Below are 27,324 nucleotides of genomic sequence, written 5' to 3'. Positions count from 1 at the left end.
ATTTTAATTTTTATTAATATTAATATTTTTTTTTATATATTTTAAAATTTTTTTTTTAATTTTTATTTCTTTTTGTTTTAATTTATTTTAAAATTTTGGTTAAAATTGGGAAAATTTAAAATGGGAAAAAAATTGAAAATTGAAAAAAAAATTAAATCAAAATTAAAAAAAAATAAATATGGTATTTTTTTATTTTATTTTTAATATTTGGGGGCATAAGTGTATTTTTTATTTGGGGTTTTTTAATATTATTAGGGATTAAATTATAATATAAAAAATTAGGGGTTTTTTTTAATATTAATTTAAAGTGTGGGTATATTATATAATTATTATTAATATTGGGAATATTTTGTCTTTTACTCATATTAACATTATTTTTTTTTAAATTTTAATTTAGGATTTTTTTTTAATTTTAATTTTAGGATTTTTTTATTTTAATTAATTTTACTTTTAATTTTATTAAATTTATTTTATTATTTTTATTATATATTTTATATATATATATATATGTATATTTTATATATATATATATATATATATATCTATATTTTATATATATATATATATATTTTATATATATATATATATAAAATGTTATATATTATATAAAATGTTATATATAAAAAAATATATATATTATATATATATATATTTTATATATATATATATAAAATTTTAAAAAAAATAATATTATTAATAATGATTTAAAACAATTATTATTATATATTATAATTGTTAAATTTTTTATTATTTATTTATTGTGTTTTATTATTTGTTTTATTTTAAATGTATTTGTTTTTATTTATATATATATTTTATTATTTTTTTTTGTTGTGTATTTTATATTATTTTATATTTTTTATTTTGTGTGTATATTATATATATTTTTTATATATTTTAATATTATATATATATTAAAATATATATGTATTTTATATATTATATTTATATTATATATATATATATATTTTATATATATATATATATATATATTATATATCTTTATCAATTATATATTTTATATATATATATATATATATATATATATATATATTTTATATGTTTTTATATATATATATATATATATGTTATATATATATATTTATATATATATATATATATAAAATTTTTGTTTTGTTTATATATGTATATTTTTATATTACAGAAAACGGATTGGGGAAGTCTAGAAGAAGATAGAAGGAGGCAGAAAGTGAAGTCTGACATGAGGGTAGAATTTAAGAAGAAACTTTGATGTGCATGAAGTTAAGGAGAGTGTTTAAAAAAGTTTGTTATTACCATAATGAATCCTAGTTAAGTTAAAGAAAGAAGGTTTTATGAAGTTGTAAGTGTGTAGGTGGTCTTGAGAAGATAGGGCAACTTGAAGGTGTGTTTTTTGTAAGGAAGTAAGACAAGTGTGGAATGAAGTGGTTCATGTATGGGGAAAATGGGACAAGGTCATGGGAAATTTTGGTTGTGAAGTTATGGTTATGTCTGGAGATGAGAATGGATGGACTTAAGTGTGGAGATTGCAAGACATTGGAAAGAGGCATAGTTAGTCAAATAGTCCAATATACGAAAACATGGATGACAAAACTAAAGGAGTCAGCCATGAAAAGTCAGTTAAATGGGTGCAAGATAGATGAAGAGGTGGTAGGATATAGTGTGTTAGTTGTTGATGTAAAGCGGAAAAGCTTTCGTTTACACTGGTATTTTTGCTGGACGTAAGGTGTGGTTAGGCGAGTACTCCTTGGCGTTGCTAATAAAGCAATGGGAAGTTAGACATGTACAAAGGGTTAATCTGTATGAATGCTGTAGGATTTTATAAATTTAGGTACAGCTAGAAACTATTGAATATGTTAGTCATGAGACCCTTCCGGTGTTTTCATTATGGTCGTTAATGTAATACGTTATTGAAATGCTATGCAGTGTCTAGACAAATATTATTTGTTAGCTAATAGGAGGTGCACTTTTGATGGACTGTGTATATATGCATGTAATAATCTAGATATGTTCAGTAACAGTGATTCTTACAAGTGAAGCAGTAATATTTTTCATCACTGATTTTAGAATTTCTGGAAGTTGCATATGACTGTAAGGTTTTGTCTGCTTCAGGTGCCACAAAAATCTAACAATATTTTTGTTGTTATCTGCAGGCCTACTTCTTTGATTCAAAAGTATTGACTGATGGGGAATTGGCTCCTAATGATCGATGCTGTCGTATTTGTGGCAAGATTGGCCACTACATGAAAGAGTGTCCAAAAAGGAGACGGTAAGTTGACTTGCATTCAAATTATGTAAACTGTTTCATATTCAAATTATGTGAACTGTTTCATGACTAAGAGGATTTGCTACACTCAGATCTTCCTCATTGTGCTTATTTATCGTACATAACAGTTGAAACTAGCATCACAGTGGTGATACTAGAAAGTAATTCGTTAAGAAAGAAGTAAAAAAAAAATGCTTCCTTAAGGATGCTAATACACTACCTTTAACTAATTTTTCTTTTGACTGGATTTAGTCATCATAGATTTTTTACTTCTATCCTCCTCTAGAACTGGTTTCTTTTTTGCAGTTATTTTATAAATTTAATTCATCATACGTGTTCTAAATATATTACAGTTCTACACTTTGAGTATAAAATAATGATTATTATTTATAGTAGGCAGTGTGGGGCACAAACCTTGCATGACTGATACTTCTGCCTTATCAGAGTTTTTGTAATGGTCATCTTGGTTTGTTGTCTTCTCAGTGTCATTGTCTTCCTTGTTGACATCAAAGGACTGCTTGTAAGTTGTGATGGATTCCCCTCAGCTCTTTTCTCACCATGTTTTGTAAACAGAGTTCATTTCTATATGTTTAGGCATCTGATCCTGTAGATTTAAAAAATTAAGCAGTTTTGTTAATTGTTGTTGCTTTTATCCTTGGTGATCCACTTCCCCCTCAGTCTGGATCTTCTTTTTCCACTATTTCATGTGCTCTTTTTTTTTTTCTTTTTCATCTTTTTATATTAATGGATACTTTGTTTCATAAGTGTTCATACGTTTAGAAACTGTATACACAAGAGAACCACTTCATGGGCGGGTACTGTTTAAGGTTAGTCAGGTGTTTGGTATATTTTTACTTAGCCTTCAACTGTGTCCAACAGAGAATGAAGACAGTAAGTTTCAAGCCATCATCTTTACTGATTCATTGATTAGAAGTGCCTGTTCATAACAGAATAGAGCTACTAAAAAAGTTGTTGCTGGAGGACTGCCATCAACATAAGCTTAAGAAGGTATAGGGATCTCATATGGACTGAGGTGGATCTACTTGTGGTTAAGTCCATGTTGGTGATTTGTCACTGAAAGGCTTTTGGGCTCACTGATCAAACTTTAATTGTCAGTTTTATTGATGAAGGGTGATTCTGAGATGTCATGAACTATATTGACTGTGCAAGTAGATTCTGCCATTAGGGAAATATAATTGCCTGAACAGAGGATGCAAAAGCCATAGAACAACATTGCCTTCTTCCTCTCCCCCAACACATACATATGCACATTATGCTAATAATTATCGAAAGAGAGATTTTTATCCACATTTCTTAATGGAATGCAAAAGTCAACTATGTTCAGATGTTTCTTTATCAAAGTTGTGAATGGCTTGTTGGCAGAATCTCCTTTGCAGGAAACCAAAAATGTTGTGATTAACAGAGGGAGCCTTCTTCAATGGATTTTGCATGAAGTTTGACATCTACCATAACGAGTTCCTAGAATCAAATCTGTTGCTTGCCTGATAAGGATGCTGGCAGCTCATTCAGGTTATCTTTGCATTACTTTTGTGGACAAGGACTGAAAAGAGATTTGAACAAGGCAGTTTGAGATTACCTGATTTGAAGGGGCATTTCAGAGCTACACAGTTAAGGCCCCTGTACGTAGCACAAGCAGAAACATATAATTCAGAGTGGAAAGGGATGATGATGAAACAGGAGGAAGCTCAAGTAACAAGAAGTGACTGGGATTTTGGATGCAGATCCTTAAGAATAACAATAGCCATGCAAAATATATTTATAAAGTAGCAGAAAGTATTCTAAGAAGTAAGCCAACACAGGAATGGTAAAAGGTGATTCTGACAATAGGGATGACTGTAATTAGGGATGCAGGGAGTAGGCAAGAGGGAGCTGGAATTTATTGGAGAAAACTGGTAAGATAAGAGCAAATAGAGAGGGAAATGGGAAGAGGACAAAAAATGTATTTGGAGTGCAGGATAGAGGCTACCTTTCCTGTCAAGGATTGGTATCAGAGTATATGCAAAGAGAAAGAAATAGGGGGATCCTAGGCAAAAGACCAGCACTAGTAGAGTTTTTTTTAGTAGAAGCTAGAACTTTAGTTGCTGTTAAAAAAATTAATAATTGGTAGGGCATATAAAATATTGCATGTTAACTATAAGAATCATTTAGAGGAAGTTAGAAAGGATTGAGAAGATAGACCAGATAAGCAATTCACAAGGAAACAATGGAGGATCTATTTATGTTTCAAAAATAATTAAAAAAAAAAGCACACCAGTGGTAAAAACGAACCTCACTTTAATGTTATAATTACCAGTGGTAAAAACGAACCTCGGTTTAATGTTACAATTAGTTTGTACAATGTGACTAAGTGCTTTCATCCTAATAAAAACGGGCATTTTCAGAGTCATTATCCCATTAAAACACACACTTAAATACAATAATAAATTAATCTATTAACAATCAGTTAAAGCACCAATGTCTTTAAAGACACATTCAGATATCATCAACACATACTGACTAGATTTAATATTCCTCGTGTATACGTGCACCAATAAAACTATATTTTTACTTTTAATAATTCTAAGCCATTCAATCACTCAGTAAAACAGGACAAATTACATACTTTACGTGATTCTTTTTGTCTTACTAAGTTTTGATAGCCCTTTGTTTTAACACTGCAGCAGTGGATATCCCATCATTTAAGCTTGGCTCTTGTTTGGCATTCAAACTCATTTGCCACTTTGTCTCTCTCACCTCTACCTGTAATTTAACATTACCAGCCCTTTCATTATCTTCCACCTTGTCTATTATAAAAAATAAAAATCTTTTAAAAGTACCACATACTGTGCTGTGTGCATATAGGGCACTACTCAATTTTTTATTTTTGATGTCCCTAATATGTTCTGTGATTCTATCCCTTTGCCTCCGTGTGGTTTTCCCTGCATACAATCCTGGGCATGCTGTACAAGTTGCCACATATACAAAGTTTTTGGTATTACAATTACAGTGCCCTGGGCATTGAAGGGTCCTTTTGTAGCCATCTATGGAGACATAGGGTCCATCATTTATAAATTAAGAGTAACTACAAGCCTCAAATTTATACATATTGGATTTGTAGTATTCATTACTCCTTCCATCGTGGAGCTCTAAAATGTTTTTCAAATTTCTTCCTCTGCTGTATCCAACTTTAAGTTTTACACCTAATTTAGCTTTTGTTTCACCATCAAAGTTACAGTCCCAAATCTTAAGTTTGGAAACTATAAGGGGCACATCCTGATTATATTGAGTAACCATTATATAATTTCCAAATGAGTCACATACTGTACATAAACTTAAATTTCCCTTGTTTTTTCAAAATGGAGCAAACAAAGTTCGCCTCTTTCTACCTATCTGCTTCTTGATTTTTAACAACATTTTCATGGGATAACCCCTGTTTTTAAACATTCCAGTTAATGTGGCCATCTCTTTCCAAAAATCACCATCTTCACTGGTTAACCTTGACAGTCTAACCATCTGTCCTTTAATACACTTTCTTTTTTTATGTGGGGGTTGGCAGCTGTCATAATGTAACAACATATTGGAATATGTGCCCTTCCTATAAATATTGGATGTTAACTCGGTTTACTATCAAAATATCAAAAATAACTTCATCGACAACCATGTTGCCGAAATTCATAACATCAAAAGTCATTTAAACGAACTCACATTAATTGACGTTCATAACGCCTTAAAATAGCTGGAGTCGGCCATACGAATGTCGTACAAATGTTTGTCGTCGTAACGACGTGATGTCAATATAACTGCATGTAATTTGAAGCAGTGCACAATTTAAAAGGACAGCTACATTATTTTGAAGACAGCTATAGTTTGATGTAGAAGACTGAATGCCTACGCATCATTGGTGAGTAAAACAAAACCATACACTGTGTAAAACTGAAATATAGTTAGATATGTAAACATACTTTCATACGTATTGTATACCTAGGTTATATTAAAAATTGAATATGTCGGACATCAGGGACACAACCCCAGGCATAGTGGGATCCACGTACACCACCAGCAAAACCCAGAAAGGCAAAAAATTATTAAATATTGATGGCTACCAGTACTACTTAGAAAGAAGTAGAGGTAGCAGAAACTACTGGTGTATCTATAACCAAAGGTGAAAGGCTGCTGAAGACTACTGGTTATTTTCATGGTCCTAGTTTAGAAAAGTATGAGGAAGTGCAAGTTCGCTGTAGTATTAAGAGACTTGCTGGAACAAGTCATGAGGATTCTTGCAGAATTGTATCTGAGGTAATGGCAAGCACCTCAACAGATATACTGACCACGTTACCCAATACAGATGCCTTGAAACGGACTGTGCGAAGACTTTGCAGAAAGTCTAGAGAAGTTCAAGGCTCTGAAAGGATTATATTGAAGGATTTAACATCCAGTATGTTGCCACTTAAGTCAGGGTTATTCATAATAAGTCGTGGCGAATATAGCGATAGTACTCCACCAGCTGTCATTATCACAACTGTAATTAACTTGCATACACTATTTTCCAGTGAAGTAATTCTAATAGATGGTACATTCCCATTAAACACCCGAGAATGTAAGCAGCTTTATACTGTGCATTGTAATTTACAGTGAAATATCACTGGTAAGGCATTTCCAGCAGTATATGGTGTACTAACATCTATATCCGAACAAAGGTATGATTATTTTTGGAAATTGTTATTGCAACTATGTCAGGAGCATGGGTTGTTGTTCAAGCCTGCAATAATATTGAGTGATTTTGAAGAGGCTGAAGTGAATAGTGTGAAACAAAATCTTGTAGATTCCCATGCATTATGTTGCTGGCTTCATTTCTGTCAAATCATTTGGCGGCAAATACAGAAATTGCGGCTCACTGTAGAATTTGGTAATGATATCCACTTTGCATCTTTGTGTAAACAAATACCATCATTAGCAGTTGTACCACCAAATGATGTTGTGGAAACATTCCAATTTATTCAGAGTGAAATGCCTGCTCATGGAAAACCTTTATGTGAGTTTTTTAAAACTAATTACTTGGTGGGCAGACCACGGAGAAGTGGCATGAGGCAATCTTCCACCAAACACATTCCACCACTATTTGAAGTAGCTTTTTGGAGCCAATCACATGCATGTACCATGGGATATCCACACACTCAAAATAGTATTAAGGGCTGGCATAGGAGGTTGAGGGAGTTTGCTTGGAAAGAAACAACTGTTTTTACATGAATGCTACATGTTATATGCTTGGAACAGAACCATGTTGCAGATATGTGGGCTAGAATGATGAGTTGTTTACCTTCATCACCAAAATGTAGACGCCTTGTTGACAGGGAGGAGGTATTTCTTTGATTACTTCAAGAGAGAAATGATTTCACCCCTAAAGGTTTTGTGGAACTTGTTGCTAAGCATTGCATCTTTTAAGATTTTTATGTACATCTTGTACGTATAATTTCAGCAATTCATCTTTGTCAAATGTGTAACTAGTTAAACAGTTCTATATGACCGGACAACTGTTAATGGAAAAGCAGCAAGATTTTATATGGAATATGTTGGGAATGTAGTACTATTGCAGTGTTTTGGTTTCTTGTTCAGAGAGACTACAGGGATATTTCAATGTCACATGGGAACATTGCGGTGTTTCCGTAATGCAATTTACAATTTATGTTGTAATGGTTTGCACAGCTTGGGACTATTGGTTCACAGTTTGTGGGACTTCAGCAAGTAAAAAATAAAAGTCGACATTAACATTGACAAGGAAATTTCAAATTTTTGTGTCAATCTTATTACCTACTTAATATGCATAACGTCGATCTTATGCATCTGTGTTTTCAGCGTTCGTACATTCGATTTTCTTTTTTGATAGTAAACCTGTTAACCCACCATTTCCTACTCCACTCCTTTTCAATAAAATATCAAAAAAATCTATTTCTTCCTCATGACATCTATAGGTAAAAGAAAAAAATGAAGTAGTATTGTAGAAATATTCCATAAACTCAACAATTTCCTCTCCTCTACCTGACCACAAAATTAAAATGTCATCCAAAAATCTTAAGTGCAGCTGGATCCTGGACACATAGGGAGATAACACATACCTTTTCTCCTACTCTAACAAAACTAAATTAGCAAAAATGGGAGCTCTCTTAGCCCCCATTGCCACTCAAGTAGTTTGGCGAAAATATTCCCCCCTTGAAAAATAAAAAGTCGATACTCAGTGCTACCTCTATAAGATCTACTAATGAATTAACTTTAACATCACTCAAATTTACCCCACTAATCAAACTATTATAAAATACTCCAAACCATTCTCATGGGGTATAACAGAAAATAAATTTGTGTAAGGAGTCACTTAATGAACATCTTTTAAGAAGTTCACGTTTTGCTACATAGAAAGGTTTATTTTACTTACCTTTTTTAATAAGACCTGGTGCAGAACAGGAATGTAAGATGAGTTCCTGGTTGACACGTGACAAGCCATAATAAAACCCATTCCCAAATAGACTAAACCAGAGAGCAGCAGACTTTTGAATGACATAATTTCTTGACAAAATACTTACCCAGTTTCCAATGGCACTCAGGCAGCATTGTTTGCCTACAACAACTTTAATTTTTGTCTGTTGGTGGAACATTGGTGGTCCTAACCAGTAACATACTTCTTAACATGGGCAAAAGCTTGCTCACATGGGCAGTTTTCTGTTTTAAAGCATACTTGTTAAGTCATCAGATTTTAAGTGATAACATGAATTTTTGAACATTAGAAGAGTAATAATAATGTTTCCACCATTAATGTGATGCAGTGTACAAGTTTTCTTTTTAACAATTTTCATTCACTCCCATATTACATGAGTTGCTCAGTTTCTGACGTCCCTTAAACCTCAGTCCTCTTCCTGAATGTTTTGCTGCATGTATTCTTTCCACATACTCCATTTTTTCCTATGAAATTTGCTCTTTCTCTTTTCTTATAGGTTCATAGGTAAGCACAAGACTAACTGCCCTTGAAGACCATTTTAAGTGTAGCCATTTTCCCTTTTTGTGCTCAAATTAACCTTCCCATTTGGTTTGAAATTGGCCTTACCCATCCTGTGGTCGATAATTATATATTACCACAAATTAGAATAACTGTGATCATGCTATAGATAATTTGAGGGGACACATGCACAGGATAAAGCGTTTAGGAGCTGTATCTGACATTAGTTGTACTGGGGCAGTCCTGGGTTAAATTTTCTAATTCCTATCATAAATCCAAGTTGTGTTTCAGTATGGACAGGAAAGAACTTTGTTTCATGTGGATAGAGAGTCTGTGAGATGTATCTTTTCCTCCAAACTGTTCTACTGATGTTACAGAAGAGGTTTAGATCTGTAGACCAAGCATTTCTTATGCCATTGACTTGCTAATGTCTAGTAAATCCGTCAGTATTGGGTCGGATGATGCCTTGTGTGCCATACACGGGTCTCCTCTTAGCAGTCTGTAGGATACTGAGTATCTTGACAGGGCTGTGAGTTGGTCCATGTAGGACATGTGTATTCTTTGTATTCTTTTAGTAATGTATCTCTGTGGGTGTTCCATTTGCATGTGTCTGAACAGATACATGCCAAAGGGGGCATTATATTCAATGATTGGTCTAATGAGAGCTGAATAAAGGGGAGGATGACATCCCTAGATCTAGACATATTCCCTTTGTTTATATGCTGTGCAGTATGGAAGAGCCTTCTTAAAACAATGGACACATGTTGGTCAAAAGTTGGGTCATTGTCCACATAAGTTCACAAATCCCAAACATGTGGTCAGCTCTTGGGCATATTGTTAATGTGGTGGTTCCATGAGATATATGACTTCACAAAGGATACAGTAATGCATATTTTTGCATTTAGTTTCAGTCCATGATTTTGGCACCAGTTATTTATTTGGTGCAAACCTTCCAGTAGGATGGCTAAATCATTTGTCGATCCAGTGATGGCTCCTAGCTTACAGTCATCTGCAAACTCAGTTATCCAGAGCTCTTTGTATTGGCCTTTACTTCAGAAAAGTAGAGGCCAAACAGGAGAGGTCTCCACTGCTGGCTGGTCTTTTTGTGGAGTTATCTTCCCCAGTTTTTATTTCCCACATTCTATCTGTGAGACATTTGTCAATCCAGTGGGTGACATAAGGGTTTATTCCCAGTTTATTTAGCTTTTCTACTATGCCTGGAATTATGGCAAAACCTTTGGTCAGGTTATGGTGTGTGGGGGAGAGATGCAGACCATCCCTGGTGAAGCAGTGTGTTCTGTCAGTCATATCCATCATGTCTCTCTTCGTAGAGTCCAGGGAGGTACACCAGAAATAATTGAAACCAGCATGAACTATAGCAGAGTCATACTGGTACTTGTTCAAGGACTTGAGTGCATGTGTGATCTGAAAAATCCTAGCAGCAGACAAGCAACTAATCATAACTCTTTCCTTGTTTAGCTTGGTTAAAGGCACTTCTGTATGCCTTACAATAGAATCGTCTGTAACAAGAATGTTTGGTTGAGTCGATGCCTGCCTTACGGGCTCAGCATGTGTGACTTTAGAGCTCCTAGTGCTATGTGAAAAGGTAGGCTCAATTTGCTGAATGTGCTTTGTGTCTGTGTTGTGTTTTGGAGATCTTTGATGTTTGGCAAGTTAAACTTTAGAACCTCAGTATATGATTGTGTGTCTTGTGATGCTCTTACAGAGGTGTGATGTGTGGTGTACTGCTGACAGTTTTGGTGTTTGTGTTTATTGTGTGTGAGATTTTTGCCTTCAAGGATATTGTATATGTACAAGTGTAACTCACTGTGTTATGCTGTTTAAGTAGTAGATGATCATCAGACAGCATGAGACCATTCTTACACTGTCGCAAGATACCCATCTGAATCGGGCTGGCTAGAGAAGTTGGCATGGTCCTTGATACCAACAGGAATGACTTTAGGGGCAGAGGTAACTATAACTGCCTGGAGTTCAGTTTTTGAATAATGTTTTGTTGAATATCCTACTGAGTAATTATTGTAAAATTCACTAATTTGATACTAAAATCAGTGCAAGCAGCATCAGTACACTCAATATTAAGTAATTTTTATCAAAGGTCTTTTAGTCTGATGAGGAGTTTAAGGGGAGAGACTTTGCAAAATTATACTTTATTGGCTGTTGACAATAAGCACATAACAGGGAGAGGAAGAGAATTATATTGTCAAATTCTTTATAAATATCCCACCACCAGTTCATTTATTTTCTTTACGCTATTCAGAACTTTGTTTACATTAGGAATAGATCTTGAGCACCATTTTCTAGTAACTGCATTTGTGGCAGCCAGTACCATTCAGCTAGTCAGGTGTTTCGGCATTGTTGTAGTCACTATCCTTAGGTTGAACTGCACAAAAGTGGGTGTGGCTTGTGTGATTCACATGCTAAATGGCCCTGATGTGTTGTATGCAAATGATGTATGATTGACTGCCATGCAGATTTGACAGTGACATCATGCATACATACATTAGTTGTTGATTGACACACATGGAAGTCCCCCCTGTACATGTGATTTGTGAATGTTCCTTATACTGAATGAATGCTGTAGGTGGTTAATGTAAGCAGTATAGCATTTCCCTTTGCCTTAGGGCAATAAGTCGTAAATGTGTGATCCCCTTCAATGTGCAATACCGTGGAACATTTCATTGTAGCTATGCATGACATACCTCTCAGCTGTACATTATTACAAGGGACAGTCTTAGTTTTTGAGTCTTGGAAAGTCTGTATGCAAACAAGCCAACTCATCTGGTTTGCCATCAGTGTTGAACGATCGAATTGAAAATGTCACTGCATATCATATGTCTAATAGGATGACTGTGACTCATACCTCAGCCACCCCCAGTTTTGCAAAACTATCTTTATTTTGTTTAATGTTCTACCCCCTCTCTTGGAAAATGCTTTATTGTCTATCAAATCAGCAGATTAGTCAGTCAATAACACTAGAAATTAAAAGTTTGCACCATTGTTCAGAAACCACAGACTGATGCAATTGCTAAACATAAAGTGAACTACAGTAATTAAATCTTGTCCCTGATGTTGGGCCTTTGTACCCAATTCTTGAGGAAAGAATTGGAGGACTATGTTGCAATTATCAGTTTAACATGGGTGGGAGGAAGCTGTGCATGTTTCCCGTGTGCAGGTAGTCATTTTAGTTTACACTGTACTGCTGTGTTGTACGATAACGCTTTACATACTCGGGCTATATGTATACTGATTTCATACTGCATGCCTGCAGTGATTTATTTCACAAGAGTGAGGACATGGATATTCCTTCCGTAAATGCTGACGTCCTACTTTATGGCTGTTAATCATTCAATCTTTTATTTTACATTTGTTGATCGGGATAGTCCGACTGGATATATGTCCATTTTCAGCGGAGGCCCGGGGAGAAAAGCTCCAAAGCAAGTAGAACAATTACATAGCAGTTAAGTCGTAACATTTAACAAATGCACTTATTGTCAGACATAGGTAAAAACATTTTATAAACCGATCCAATTTTTTTTTTTACATATATATGTTGTGTAGGATGTGTACTTTTTCAGTAGAACACATAGAGGAGGAACAAAGCAACAGAAGGTTTATTAATATATTGGTTCCATGGGAAAAGTGCTTCTTCTGTAGAACACATAGAGATAAAACAAAACAACAGGAAGTAAGTATAATAGACATTAACGGAGGTCAGGCAAGAGGAGATAGTATCAGGCTGGATTGGTGCAAGGGCATAGCCATTGTGATTTTAGGAAGATTCTTAGTTGCTTCTTGAAAAGTGGGGTGGATGAAAGGGATGTTAGTTCACTTGGAAGTTTGTTCCAAGTGTTACCAACAGAGTTAGTAAACAGGCAATCCCCAAATTTGTTGTTGGATTTTAAGGTGGATACTAGTACCCTACTGGCTGATCATAGGGTTATAAGGTTTTTATATGGGCTGATAAGGTTACAGAGTATGGGAGTATTTGTAAGATGATGCATGATCTTTTGAATGATAGTAAGTTGCTGGATAAGGAGCTGACTTTGCAATTCCAGCCATCCTAGTATTTTAAGATTTTGGCAGTGATGGGTTCTAAATGGGGCTCCAGTGGAAAATCTGGCTATGTTGTTATAAGATGCCAATTTATTGATATTGCTTTTGGAGCGGTTTGTAAAAATTGGGGAGGCATAGAGAAGGGTGGATATTAAGTGAGTTTGGGCAGTAGTAGTCCTAGCTGAAGCTGTGAGAAAGTGTTTAAGTCTATAAAGGAAAGCAAGTTTTCTATTAACTGACTTAATAGATTGGTTAATATATGTGTCAAAGCTGAGATTATGGTCAATTGTTACACCTAAAAGTTTGGTGGTCATGTCAGGAGCTATTTCAGTACCATTATTAGATATAACTGTGACGTTAATAGCAGGGGACTTCTGAGTGGGAGTGGACAATAGTAGTTTCTTTTTTTTAAGGTTAAGAAGGAGACAGCGTTGATGGAACCAGTTTTCAACTAAGGTAAATACTTGGGTATTGGTTTGAAGTTCTGCAGGTGAGGAGGTGGTACATAATTATGTTGTGTCATCGGCATATTGTATACAGGTGGTTTGTGGAAGGGATGTTTTCAGATCATTAATGAAAATAGTAAAGAGTAGATGTCCCAGAATAGAGTCTTGTGGGACTCCCAAGAGTGATAGGGAGATGGATGGATAATTTATTGTCCCAGAGGACTGCTTGTTGTCTATTTCCTAGATAGGACTTAAACCACTTGACTGTCTGGGTGTCTAATGACAGGGATTTAAGTATATCTAACAGTAGTTGGTGATTCACCATGTCAAATGCTTTGGAGACGTCAATAAAGAGGGCTGAGGACAGGAAGTTATTGTTACAGTTTTTATTAATGCAGTCTGAAAAGGATAGGAGTACTGTTGTAGTACTATGGAATGGCCTAAAGCCATGCTGGCAGTCCGATAGTAGGTGATTTTGGAGGAGATGATCAAGTAGTTGACGATGAATACATCTCTCCATGATTTTTGCTAAAGGGGAAAGTAGGGCTATGGGGTGGAAGTTTGAGAGTTCATTTGAGTTTACCTCCCTTATGGAGTGGGATAATGTGTGAGACTTTCCATAGATGTGGGATGAAACATTCAGTAATGGTTCTGTTAATTAAGATGGAAATAGAGTAGGCAAGTACTTCAGATGCTATTTGCAGATATTCAGCTGATAGGAGGTCAGCTGATGGAGTGCAAGGTTTAAGTTTAAGAAGTAGGGTACATATGAAAGAGGTTGGCACAGGCTGCAGATGTAAGTGGGGTAAATTGTTTGGCAAGGGTGACTCAGTGGTGATAACAGGTGATATGTGTGGTAAGGTATTAGCTAAAGATTGGACAGTTTCAGAGAAAAATTTGTTAAAAGTGTCAGCAATTTGGCTGGGAGAATTTTGAGTCAAATTAGAGGGGGGAGATGTTTTGGAGTGTCCAGGATGGAGCAATTTATTTATTCCTGACCAGAATTTTTGTGGGTTTTAATGTTGGGTTTGTTGGAATTTAAGCTAATAGTTTTTTTATCAAGGAATATTGATTTCTTTGCAGCATTTCTGAGCTGTCTAAAGTTTAAATGATCAGTAGGGCTTTTAGTATGCCTCCATTTGGTCCAGGTTTTATTTCTCAGTTGCATTTTTTGTCTTGTCTCATTTGAGAGCCAAGGAGCAGGTTTGTTCCTAATTCTAACACTGCGAGAGGGGGCATGGTGTTCCAGAATTTGTAAGTATTTGTTGTTAAAGTAAGAGACTGCTTCATCAAGAGGTAGGTATTTAGTGCTTGAAAATTAACTGGGTTTAGACTTTTCTTGTTCCGGGTAGTTCTGAAGTTAATTTGATTAGGAATGGAGGTCTTTTGTTTAGTTATAAAGGTAAGAGAATGGTCACTAATATCATCAGGAAGTAAGCCCGTTTTATATAATTGGGGATTACTGTTAACTAGTATCCAGTCTAAGGTGGTTTGTTTGTTGCTAGGTTTATGGGTTCTGGTAGGGTAGGTGATGGTTTGATAAAAGCCATAAAGGTTTATGTGAGTAGTTGGGTTGTCAAAAGTACAACATTTCCAGTCAATATTAAAATCACCAAGGAGTCTGGTTTCTTGTGGGAAGGATGTGGAGAGCCTACTTTTTTTTTACTTTTGCATCATCTTAAAAGTACTCAATTGTATTTATTACTGCTTGGTGTAACTCATTCTAGGCCTTCTGGTTTAAACACTTGGGCTTCGGACCAGTTGTTTTGCACTGAGAGGGTTTGTGGTCTGCACTGTAGTGGCAGAACAGGTAGCTTACATCCTTCTAGGTTGGGAACTGCTGATTGAGGGCTCAGTGTCTGTTATTCTAAAAGTGTATTAATTCTGGTTTAAGCACTTAGGCTTTCAGGCCAGTTATTTTACATTAAGAGGGTTCGTGGTCTGCACTCTTGTGGGAGGAGAGGCTGGACTCTGCCCTTCTGAGCTGGGAATTTCTGATTGAAGGCTTATAGTGCATGCATATCTGAACTGCTTCTTACTGAAGTTGGTGCGCCTTGTTTGCTGTGGCATAGACTGGATTCGGGCCTGCTGGATCTAGCTTTGTTTGTGTAACTTGAGCACTAATCCAGGCATTCTCTAAAGTATTCAATTGTATTTATTACTGCTTGGTAGTAACTTGATTAAAGTTTAGCTGTCATTCTAAGTCTTTTGGATTAAGCACTTGGGCTTCAGACCAGTTGTTTTACATTAGGAAGGTTTGTGGCATGCACTGTGGTGGCAGGACAGGTAGCTTTCATCCTTCTAAGTTGGGAACTGCTGATTGAGAGCCCAGTGTCTGTTATTCTTAAAGTGTATTAGTTCTGGTTTAGGCACTTGGGCTTCAGGCCAGTTATTTTACATTAAGAAGGTTTGTGGTCTGCACTCTTGTGGGAGAAGAGGCTGGACTCTGCCCTTCTGAGCTGGGAATTTCTGGTTAAAGGTTTATAGTGCCTGAATATTTGAACTGTATCTTACTCAAATTGGTACACCTTGTTTGCTGTAGCATAGACTAGATCCAGGCCTGCTGAATATAGCTTTGTTTATATGCTTGTTGTTTGTTTGCTTGTTATTTCCCTGGAACGCTAATTCCACCTAATACGCGGCTTCTCAGCGATTCTGTGGCTCACTAGTGATATCTGCATTGCTTACTGTACTTATTTCCTTGTTTCACTTGAAAGAAAGTTACTGTTTGTCGTTTTTGCATTTAAGTTACCTGTAACACATTGCACTTAAGTTACCTGGCACTTGCTCACTAAAGCAATTATATAAGTCAGCACTAAAAATTAAAAGCACTACACCCTCACTCCCCACTGGCCCTGGTTTTCAATTATTAAGGAATTCCCAATATTATTCTAGCATGTCCAAAGGTCAGTTGTCAATCTCCTCTCGGTCCAGCTGGTGAATCTGGGAATCTTGAGGCAATGTTACAACTGCCTCATGTACACAGACAACCCTCTCCTCCTCCCAACAAATTCCAACACATGTGAGAGATGCAACCATATAGCCAAACTGGAGGCTAAGCTCTCTCAACTCAGTACTGGCATAACCAGTCAGGAGGAGAAGGAAACCATACTCACTACAATTCCAGTCTCACATAGACCTACCACGACAGCAAACCAAACACATAATCACACAAAAACATACTCGGAGGCTCTAAATAAAGATCTGCCGAAGCAGCAGAGACCTCCAAAGCAGACACCCAAGCAGCCGCTACCCCAAAACAAAACACGTGCAACACGTATTTCACAAAGCCAGTGTGCCAAACAGTCACAGCCCTTAAGACTAAACAACACACCTGATACACTTGTAATAGGTGACTCTATCGTCAGGCACACTGACGTCCCGCTCACCAGGCTGAACAAGGAGAGGGTCACGGTGAGCAGCCTGTCGGGTGCTAGGATCCGCCACATAACACAAGCACTCAGGTCACTCCAAGGCGAGTACAAATATGACTCAGTCATTGTCCATGCTGGTGTGAATGACCTGAGACATACCTCCCTGGACTACATGAAAAGAGACATAAAGGAGCTCTCTGAGCATGTAGCCCAGGCCGGTATGACCCTGACCTTGAGTAGCATCTTACCCTCACCAAGAATGATGCCACAATATGAAGACAAGATGATCAATTTCAACAATTGGCTTAAGTACTGGTGTCATTCAAAGGGGATCCAATGCCTGTCAGCTTGGGATGATATGCTTGACAAGCCACGATGCTTCGCTAGGGACGGCTTGCACCTGTCACCCCTTGGCCTTCGGATATTGGCAAAGGCTCTTGCTACCCCCATAGTGCCTTTTTTAGGCAAGGCTCAAAAGCAAACCCACCTCCATAGGTATCACAAGGGATAAGAAACTAAGAGTAATGCTACTCAATGCCAGAAGTCTCGCCAGAAGTCTAAACCTCAAGATGCACGCACTCGAAACTCTCCTTAGCATGGAGAACATCGATATCTGTGCAGTAACAGAAACCTGGTTCAGGGCTCCCGAGAGCACCCCAGCACTACCAGGTTATACCTCATACCATGCTTTTCGGCCCCAAAACTTGGAACGATCCACAAAAGGAGGGGGAGTATCGATATTCATCAAAGATACCCACACCTCCAGGTTGGTGGCAAAGCACGAAGCATCAGAGACTATCCATGTGCAACTAACAGTGGGTAAAACTGCCTTCCAGTTTATAGCCTGCTACAGACCACCCTCCCAAAACCAGGAACCCCACTCGGCCTTCCTGAGAACACTGGAAAATATGAAGGTCTCTCCAAACACCATTATATTGGGCGACTTCAACTACCCAAACACAGACTGGGAGCATTACTCTAGCTCCAACACCCTAGCCCAAAGGTTCCTAGAATTTATAAACTCAAATGCTATGGAACAACTTGTTACCACTCCCACAAGAGGGGAAAACATACTGGACCTGATCATCACCAACATGGGGACTCTATGTTCCAGACCAGAAGTGTATCCCTCACTGGTAAGATCAGACCATAAACTAATTTCACTGGATATTCACATCCCGACCCCATCCCCTGCCCAGAAAACCACAGTGAAAAACTTCTCTAAAGCAAATTTTACACTCCTCAAAACTGAGGTGGAATCCTTCAAAGCCCCCGGGCCTGTGGAAAATACAGCCCAGACCGCAGAATCCTTTATAAACGCATTCTATGAACACCTTCAGGAATGCATGGATCATGCGATCCCAAATAAAACCAAGACCCAATCCTCCAAAGGCAGACGTCCTGTCTGGTGGACCCCAGCCATAAACAAACTATACAATAGAAGGAGGAAGCTACTAAATGATAAAGCAAAATCCCAAAAGGGAAGGCATCACTGATCAGTATTAGCAAAAACTACGGGCACACATAAAATTGTCTAAGGCCAGCTTCGAGAAAAATTGCACAGGACACTAAGGATAATCACAAGGCTTTCTTTAGTTATGTTAGGAACCTGGGTGGTAATTCCCAGATATGCTCAGAATTAGTCCAAAATGACAAAAATACACCGAACCCACAGACATTGCCAACATCCTAGCTGACAGGTTCAGCGCAAACTTCTCCCCTCCCCACCAAAAGGGCAAATATCTATCCCAGCAGAGTGCTGCCCCCCTGACATCTCAGATGCTCAGGTAAGAGCCGCCCTCTCCAAAGCAAAAACACAGCATCAATGGGACCAGATGGTGTCCCGGCTGCGTCCTACATGAACTCAAAGAAGAGCTAAACCCAAACATAAAACTACTGTTCAATCTCAGCCTTACTACAGGATATGTGCCCAAAGAGTGGCGTACAGCAACAGTGGTCCCTCTCCATAAAGGTGGTGCCTCAACGGATCCTGGAAACTATCGCCCCATAAGCCTGACTAGCTTGGTCTGCAAAGCTATGGAAAGGATCATCATGGACCTCATAAATAAAGATATTGGGGACCTACAGACACTGGATCCTACCCAGTTCGGCTTTGTTAAGGGCAGATCCTGCCTCTTAAACCTGGTTGATTTCTTTGAAACAGTCACCAAGGCCATTGACGAGGGGAAGGTGGTCCACACAGCCTACCTGGACCTCGCAAAAGCCTTCGATACAATACCCCACTCGGGCATTATAGATAAGCTCACCAGCTTAAATATAAACCCCTATGTCACTAGATGGATTGCAAACTGGCTCAAGGACAGCACCCACATGGTTAGAATTGCTGGAGCCATGTCAGACTCCAAACCAGTTACAAGTGGTGTCCCACAAGGCTCAGTCCTGGGACCTCTCTTGTACGGTATATATTTCTCGGAGGTACAGGCCAACACGGAAGGACTGTGGCTGACCAAGTTCGCAGATGACTGCAAACTGGGTGCCATAATCGACTCGCCAGCCGACACAAGCATCCTCCAAAAGGGCCACATAGAAACAGACAACTGGTGCCAGAGCCATGGCCTCAAGCTAAATGCCAAAAAGTGTATAGTCATCCCCTTTGGCAAAAACAAAGTGCCCACAAATTACCACATAGGTGGAAATCCATTAAGTACAGAAGAAGTAATTAGGGACCTGGGGACCCAAGTTGATAGCAATCTCTCATTTGACAACCACGTGGCCAAAGTGGTTAGAAAAACATTTTATATAGCCCACCTAATCATGAAGGGATTCACATCTAGATCAGGGGAGGTCATCGTGCCTCTTTACTCATCCCTCATCAGGCCCATAATTGAGTACAATGCCCCTTTTGGGATGTACCTTACCAGACACCTGCAGCAACTGGAAAGACCCCAAAAGTACCAAACCAAGAGGATCAAAGGGCTCAAACAGATGCCATATGCTGCCCGGTTAAAGAAACTCCAGCTCTACTCAGTGGCATACCGCCTGTTCAGAGGAGATCTGTGCCTGACGTATAAAGCCATGTCCAACCCGGAATTAATGGACATGCTGCACCTCAGAAAATCCAAATCCCATCGAGCTACGCTCGAGACTTGAACCTCAGCACTGAAATAAATAGGCCATGCTGGAGGGACAGATTCATAACCCAGAGGCTCCCTTCACTCTGGAATAAAATCCCAGTCCAGGTTAGGCAGAGTCCCTCATTGACTCACTTCAAGAGGAATCTTGATGAGTGGATGGGAGATCGTAGGTTTACCCCGGGTATCACTTCTGTGTCACTGTTAGATAGAGGCATAGTATACTAACCTCGAAAAAGGGCATAGCAAAATAAATTTAAAATGGGTGGCGAAAGCCAAACACATTCTGGCTAGGCTTATAAATGCCCTAGGGCAGATAGCCTAGTATGAACCTATGAACCTATGAACTAAGGGTGTTTTCAAGGGTATTAATATTGTTACTTGGGGGGGATGTAAGAGAAATGATGTAAATAGATTTATTAGCATTGATTTGGAGCTTGGTCATTAAGATCTCGGCATTACTAGGTGAGGGTGGTTGAATATCTAGTGAGGTGACCTGCAATTCTGATGTAAACAATATTGCCACACCACCACCCTTTTTATTTAGACGGTCTAGTCTCAGGATGTTATAACCTGGTGGGATGATATCATTGTCCTTAGTAACTGGTTTGAGACAGGTTTCTGTTAGACATAGGATGTCAAAGGAATGTAAGTCTTGTAGGGCATGTAGCTGAGTGATTTTATTGTTTATACTATGTATATTAAGGTGGGCTGTGAGAAGAGAGTTTGAGATAATAGTGGGGGTTTGAGAGAAGGAGGGATGGGAAGATTGGGAATTAGGAACGGTAATGCTGGGACCTGGGTTTGGGTGAATGTTACCATGTAGAAGTAGGTGCTGTTGGGGAGTCTGTGAATGTTTCACGAGTTTACATAAAATAGGGTCAATATTTCTGGTTTGGAAATACTTAATATGGGTTAGTCTATGGAACTGTGGTAGAAGGTAGGATAATGAGGATGTTATGTTATTGGGGGTTTGTAAAGCTAAATGAGAGAAAGGGGTTGTTTGTTTTAAGGGGTGCGAAATTTAGTAAGGCTTAGGAATTCATAGCATGAGAGGCAGTGGGATAGAAGGAGAGCAATAAGAACTATAGACAAGAGGAGAAAGTTAAGGTATATTTGTAAGCCAGGGATAGACATAGTAAGAGGAATGGAATCAGTGAAACAAGGAGACAAGTGTTTCCAGAAGGACAGATAAGGGTGGGTCAGTTTAAAGAGAAAGATTAGGTAGTTGGGAATGTGAGTAAATTGGGAGTAAAGTGATAAATGAGTAATGAAATAGGGTGAGCTATTGGCTGAAGTGGGATAGAGGTGTGATTATAGAAGTATAAGGCAAGGTGCCCTGGGGGTGGGTTGGAATTGGGGGTAGGGTAGGGGAGCAGAGTAGGGCGAACGGAGCGGGCAAGAGCAATAAGGTAAGAACAGCAGAAAAAAGTATCAGCTGTCTTTAAGGTATGACTTACTAAAGAAGAATTGCGAATGAAATGGGGGGGTGTTATCTTATCTAGTAAATGTTAATTATTAATCTATGTGAGAGTGAGATTTCCCAAGAGTTTAGCAAGGGGAAAAGAATTATAGTTAGTCAGTAGAGAATAGGAGTAGGTCCTTTTGGATAAATAGTTAAAAGCTGAAGTTTTAACTTGCTAGAATGCTGTCACCTAGTGGTCAGAGGGGAAATAGCAACTAGGAGATGTACGCAAGAAGCTTATTCTAATGTAAAAGAAAATAGGTTGAGGGAAAAAAGGCTGGAGGAGGATAGATGCTAGGGGTCTGCAGTAGGCTGCTAAATCTCACACTGACGGGTTAACAAGCAAATAAAGGCATTACATATATTAAAGGTAATTCTAGGTATTAGCAACATGCATGTACAATTACTTTAGAATATGGGTGTTTTTGAAGCCTGGCAAGCTGTCAGCTTCTGGGGTGTCTTGAGGTTTAGCAGTAGGGTTTCCTTTTAGTTTTATGGTGGGGGGAGCACCCGGAACACTTTAATGTACAATTACTTTAGAATATAGGCGTTTTTGAAGCCTGGCAAGCAGTCAGCTTCTGGGTTGTATTCAGGTTTAGCAGTAGGGTTTCTTTTTAGTTTTGTGGTGGGGGGGAGCACCTGGAACACTTTACGTGAGTCAAGTCGAGCAGCCCAACTGCAGAACTAGCACCAGGGAGACGTGGACGCTGTGGTGTAGAGTTTAAAACTTTCAACTGCCCAAAGATGCACAAACTTCAGCAGAGTTACTACAAAATGGACTGGTTTCCAACTGTTTCATTGTAAATAAATATTTTATGGTAGTATATTTACAACTTAAATAATTAACATACATTTTACTTTGCTGTTTCTTAGTTCACCCTCGAGTGAACATGCCAAGTACCCAGTGAATATTCATCAGGCTGGTGAAGACATCACCGTGAATATTCATTCAAGATTCGCACAGGTCACTGGGTGTTGGATGGTGGACAGAGTTTAGGCGGGACTTGCTAGTGTGCATCTGAGGGGATACTGTTCTACAACAACACAGGTGTTTCTGTGAGTAAGTAAATTCAGCACATATGTTTGCTTATATTTGGTTACCATAGTAGTGTATTGATCTCAATGGACCATTTGCAGACTTAACTTGGGTGAACAGGATTTCATAAGAAGTGAATAAAACATATTTACAGATAAAAGAATATGCAATAAAACACACACACACACACACACACACATATATATATATATATATATATATATATATATATATACGGATGCAACAGTATGCTACAGCATTAAGATTAAGAAGCAGTTAAACAGAACATGGGTGGAAAAATGGAATTATGCTTATCAGTGCTTTTTGAATAAGATGTAGCTATAATGGCTGAGAAGGCTTATGCTACAGGGATAGCAGTGAGAATAGTTGCAGGAAAAAAAAGGATACCATAGGGAGAGGAATGCTTGCAGAAGGAAGGGAATTACAAAGGAAAGAAGTGTGAGCTGCACAAAGAGAAGAGTGAGGTGGGGTGAATGAGAAGCAGCAAGTGAGGATATGACACGATGTGATAAGGGTTCATGTAGTGTGACCTGTGTGAGAACAGCTGCAGCTGTTCCTTTAGCTGTTGTTTAATGTCTGAGTACATTGGGACATCTTTGAGAGTGGAATGGAGTCTCATAATTTAGGTGCTAAGATGGAAAGTGCATGGTCAGTGCAATAAAGTTTTGTTTTTAAAGTTAGTGGAGTGGGTTAAGATTGACATACATACCCCTGAGATTATATGTGTGGGGCGTTGATGAAAAGTTTGAATGAGAGTGGAAGATATCTCAGGAGAAAGGGCTTCATGAATTAGTGATCCTAGAAGGAGGTTGGCTCTCAAATGTTCTGGGAGCCACTTACTTTTGGCAAGAGTTAGACAGTGGTGTTCATTAATGGGGAAGTTAGTAATGAACTGGCAGATTTTTTTTTTTGGCGAAGGTTTGCAAGATGGTGTTTTTTTTTTTTTTTTTTTTTTTTTTTTTGAGGTTGCAGCTATTATTGTTTCTGCATGTTTTAGTTGAGCTGCCTATGGAAGCTTTGTCTAGCTTGGACAGAAGTGTTGACAATTTGTTCAGTTTGTTCCCCCAATGTTTCTGTCAAAATACTGTATAGGGAATTTTTTAAAATCTTCCTAGTCATTACATTCCCAGAACAAATTTTATTTATCCTTTGTTGACTGTGGTAGTCACTATGATAGAAACCTCTTTTCAGGGGAGACCCGATGTGGTATTTATACTATGGGAAGTTTGGACAGGGCATTGGGGAACTTCCCCTGTGCTTTTCGGTGGGTGCCATGGGATCTTTTACAATCACCTGAGCTATAATAGGCTCAAGCAGAATGGGGCCTCAGTTTAACATCTCATCTGAAGGACAGCACGCTGATAATGTTCCCAACTAACTCTCATTTTCCAGCATTTGCTGTCTACCTGATACAAATCCTCTGAAGTCTACTTGTACATAAACACCTATGTAAAAAAATACTTTAATGCAAAAATCCTAAATTTCTGGAATTTGTTGCTTACATGGGAACCTTACAAAGTTCTTCCCAGTGTTCCTTTGTAAATTACCTTTTTGTTCTCATGCCCTGACCTTTTCTAACCCCTTTTGACAGAGTCTTGCAATATTTTATATGCTAAATTAATTATCTCTTTTTAAACAACAACTTCTAGACTCAACACTCTACCTGAGCTGGTATTTCACTTAGTACTCGCCTGTCCTTTACCCCCAAGTTTATTTCAGATACCTTGGTTCATTTGTTAATTTCCTCCAGGAAATTCCCACACCCAATCTTGCCTAATTTCTATACTCCTCCTTGCAGACCTACCTATTAGTAAAATCTCCTTACTCCATCCCCAACCATGCTTGTGTTTTTAGAAAATTCTCCTGCTATTTTATTTTCTTTAAGGACCTGCATCCAAAATCCTAGTCTGTTTTTATCTCTCATCCCCCCCCCCCTTTTTCATTTTTTTACCACTTTCATTTATAACCTTTTGCTTGAGTTATCTATATAAACCTTAACTATAGCTATAAAGTACCCCTTCAAATTCAGTAACCCTAAAACACATTGTTTTATGAAGACAATATTCTTGCCTTGCTTATCTCATACCCTCTTCCCCTCTGAAATAAATGCCTAAAAGTCTTTAATATTTACATGCAAAACATCTCCCCCAGCCTATATAAAGTATGCTTGACCTGTCTATAAAACTAAGGAGATTAACAACATTGTCACTGTTTGTATCTTCATATCATTAACGATAATCAGGAGCTTCTAGTCTCTCATGTTTTTATTTATTTTTTTTTATTTTCTTCCCACATATCCCTGACTCCTTTTTCATATGTTCATAGGTTCATAGATTAGTACTAGGCTGACTGCTCTTGCGAACCATTTTAAGCCTAGCCAATTATCCCTTGTGAGACTCAAACCCTGCACTTTGTGTTTGTAAGGCAAATACCTTAACCATTAGGCCACCCTCCCAACCCCATAAGCCATAAAATAAAATACTTTGTTTTATGTCGCCATAAGTATGGGTATTAATGAACCAATTTATGCATGGGTACATAGTTTAACAGCTATAGCCATTTAGCATTTATTTTATATTCCAGAGTAACTTTAAACTGCTTCACAATGATTCACAGCACTATAATGTCATTCTTTGATTTATCAGTTACAAATAATATCTGTTAATAAAGCTAACTTTTCTTGGGTCCCATACATTTATATCCTTTAAAGTATGAAAACCTGATTTTCATTGCTAAAGGTCTAAAGCTAAAACAAATAACAGTTAACAAAAAATACTAATAAAATAATAGCTGAGGAAAGAGGGCATCCCTGCCTGGTTCCTCTCTTCAAACACAGTTTGTCATATGGGAACCCTTCCACCTTTATTCTAGACCCCAACCCTTCATATAGCCTCAAAATTAATCCTAGTATATATACCAGAGAACAGAAATGCTACCCTTGCCTTATTCATAAAATCCAGGTTTACTCTATCAAATGCTTTCTCTGCATCTATATTCAGCAACAACAGCAATGTTTTCTTACATGTTGCTTCCCTCTTGATCATTGTTGTTGCCATTGATGTTAAATGTTTTCCTGTTCTCCAAAAACACATTGATTCATCTCTTTTAGCTAGTATCAAGATAAACAGTTTATAATTATTGTTTAAATATGAAATGTTTCTATATGCAGACAGAGCTACAGGATCATTATCCTCTTTGGAAAATATAGCCCTTATCTTCATCTAAGAATGGCATAATTTAGTCTTGCATAAATATTTTCATTTGTAAATTTGCTTGGTTTCTTCATTCCTCTGCTTTATACACATTTTCAAAAAATGTCTGTAATATCTTGCATCTCTGGTATGTTTTTTTAAACAACTTTATTCATTACTTTAATTTGTGACATATAGATAAATAACAGAGAGATCATAGTATCGCTTTCCATTATTGCATACATGGCATTATTAATAGTTTCCATCATAGTATTGTCATTTTATTCCTGTACATTAGAGTATACTCCTATACTTTTCATTTCATGCCAACCTACTTATTTTATCCTCTCCAAGCATTTTTGTTTGTATTGTTCACAAACACACCATTTATTCTCATGAAAATTACTGCCTTCATTTTTTAATGCTCTCCAGATCTTTTATTTCCTGTGTGGTATTGAGCACTTCATTTGTATCTGTTTAAACCTTTAGTTTCCACTTGAATTGCTTTCTGGCAGCTAATAATAATAAACTTGATAAAGCCCTTACTACATCTCAACATTTTCAGACCTAGACATCAACTTAATACCATCATTTCCTTGGATTACTGTAGTATGTTTCCCCAACAATTGTGTCAAGACATTCTGTAGGGACTCCATAAACTTAGATAACTGTACATTCCCAGAAACTGTGTTTCCAATTTTCGATTTCATTTACTTCACATCTCCAATATCTGCTGTTCACATGAGGGAAAAATTCTCTGAAGCCTTCTTGAAGTATAAAAGTACCTTTGTAAACAGTTCCATGCAAGTATCTTAAGTCTTCTGGACTTCATAACAGCTAAGAACCTTACAAATTTTCTCCCATTGATGTTTTGTAATTTCTTTCTAATCTTTCCCAGCAGTCTTTATTAATCTCATTAAATTACTTTTATAATTTTCATGTAGCATATTGTATGATTTGCTAATGTTCCCATTCTTAATGGCATCATCTGATGATCATTTTATATCTGTCGCATTAGCCTAAGCTATATGGGTTATATCCTTTGTAAAATATAACAGCTGGTCAGCTTCCAAAGCATAAAGGTACCTTACTTGCACCAAGACCATTAGACACTTGAGAAAAACAGTGGTCTGCGTGCCAAACCCTTCAGAGTTTTCCAGCTGTCCAAGAGTGCTTCTCTTGTGGGTTATTGAGGATCCATGGTCATCTATCAATTCTCCATTGCTGGGCTGATATGTTCCCTTCAGAGAAAAAAACAGTCTGCTTCTAAAGCTATTCTTGTTAAAAAGAAGCAAAAAATTAAACATTTAACATCAACCGTCTGTTAGCCTAGACAGTGAAGATTTATTGGTCTTAGCTCATGGCTTTGTTCAG

General features: G+C 37.5%; 1 protein-coding gene across 1 annotated transcript in view; it reads left to right on the top strand.

Moving 5' to 3' along the window:
* TUT4 (terminal uridylyl transferase 4) overlaps positions 1–27,324 on the top strand; it is a 3,240,181-nt gene that overhangs the window by 2,662,668 nt on the left and 550,189 nt on the right. Inside the window, exon 25 of the mRNA XM_044086854.1 lies at positions 2,154–2,269. Within this exon, the coding sequence (XP_043942789.1) occupies positions 2,154–2,269 (116 nt within the window). The remainder of the gene's footprint in view (positions 1–2,153; positions 2,270–27,324) is intronic.

Source organism: Protopterus annectens, chromosome 10.part0 (assembly GCF_019279795.1).
Source record: "Protopterus annectens isolate FY-2018-M chromosome 10.part0, PAN1.0, whole genome shotgun sequence".
Taxonomy (NCBI): domain Eukaryota; kingdom Metazoa; phylum Chordata; order Ceratodontiformes; family Protopteridae; genus Protopterus; species Protopterus annectens.
This window is presented reverse-complemented; position numbering and strand designations above follow the sequence as displayed.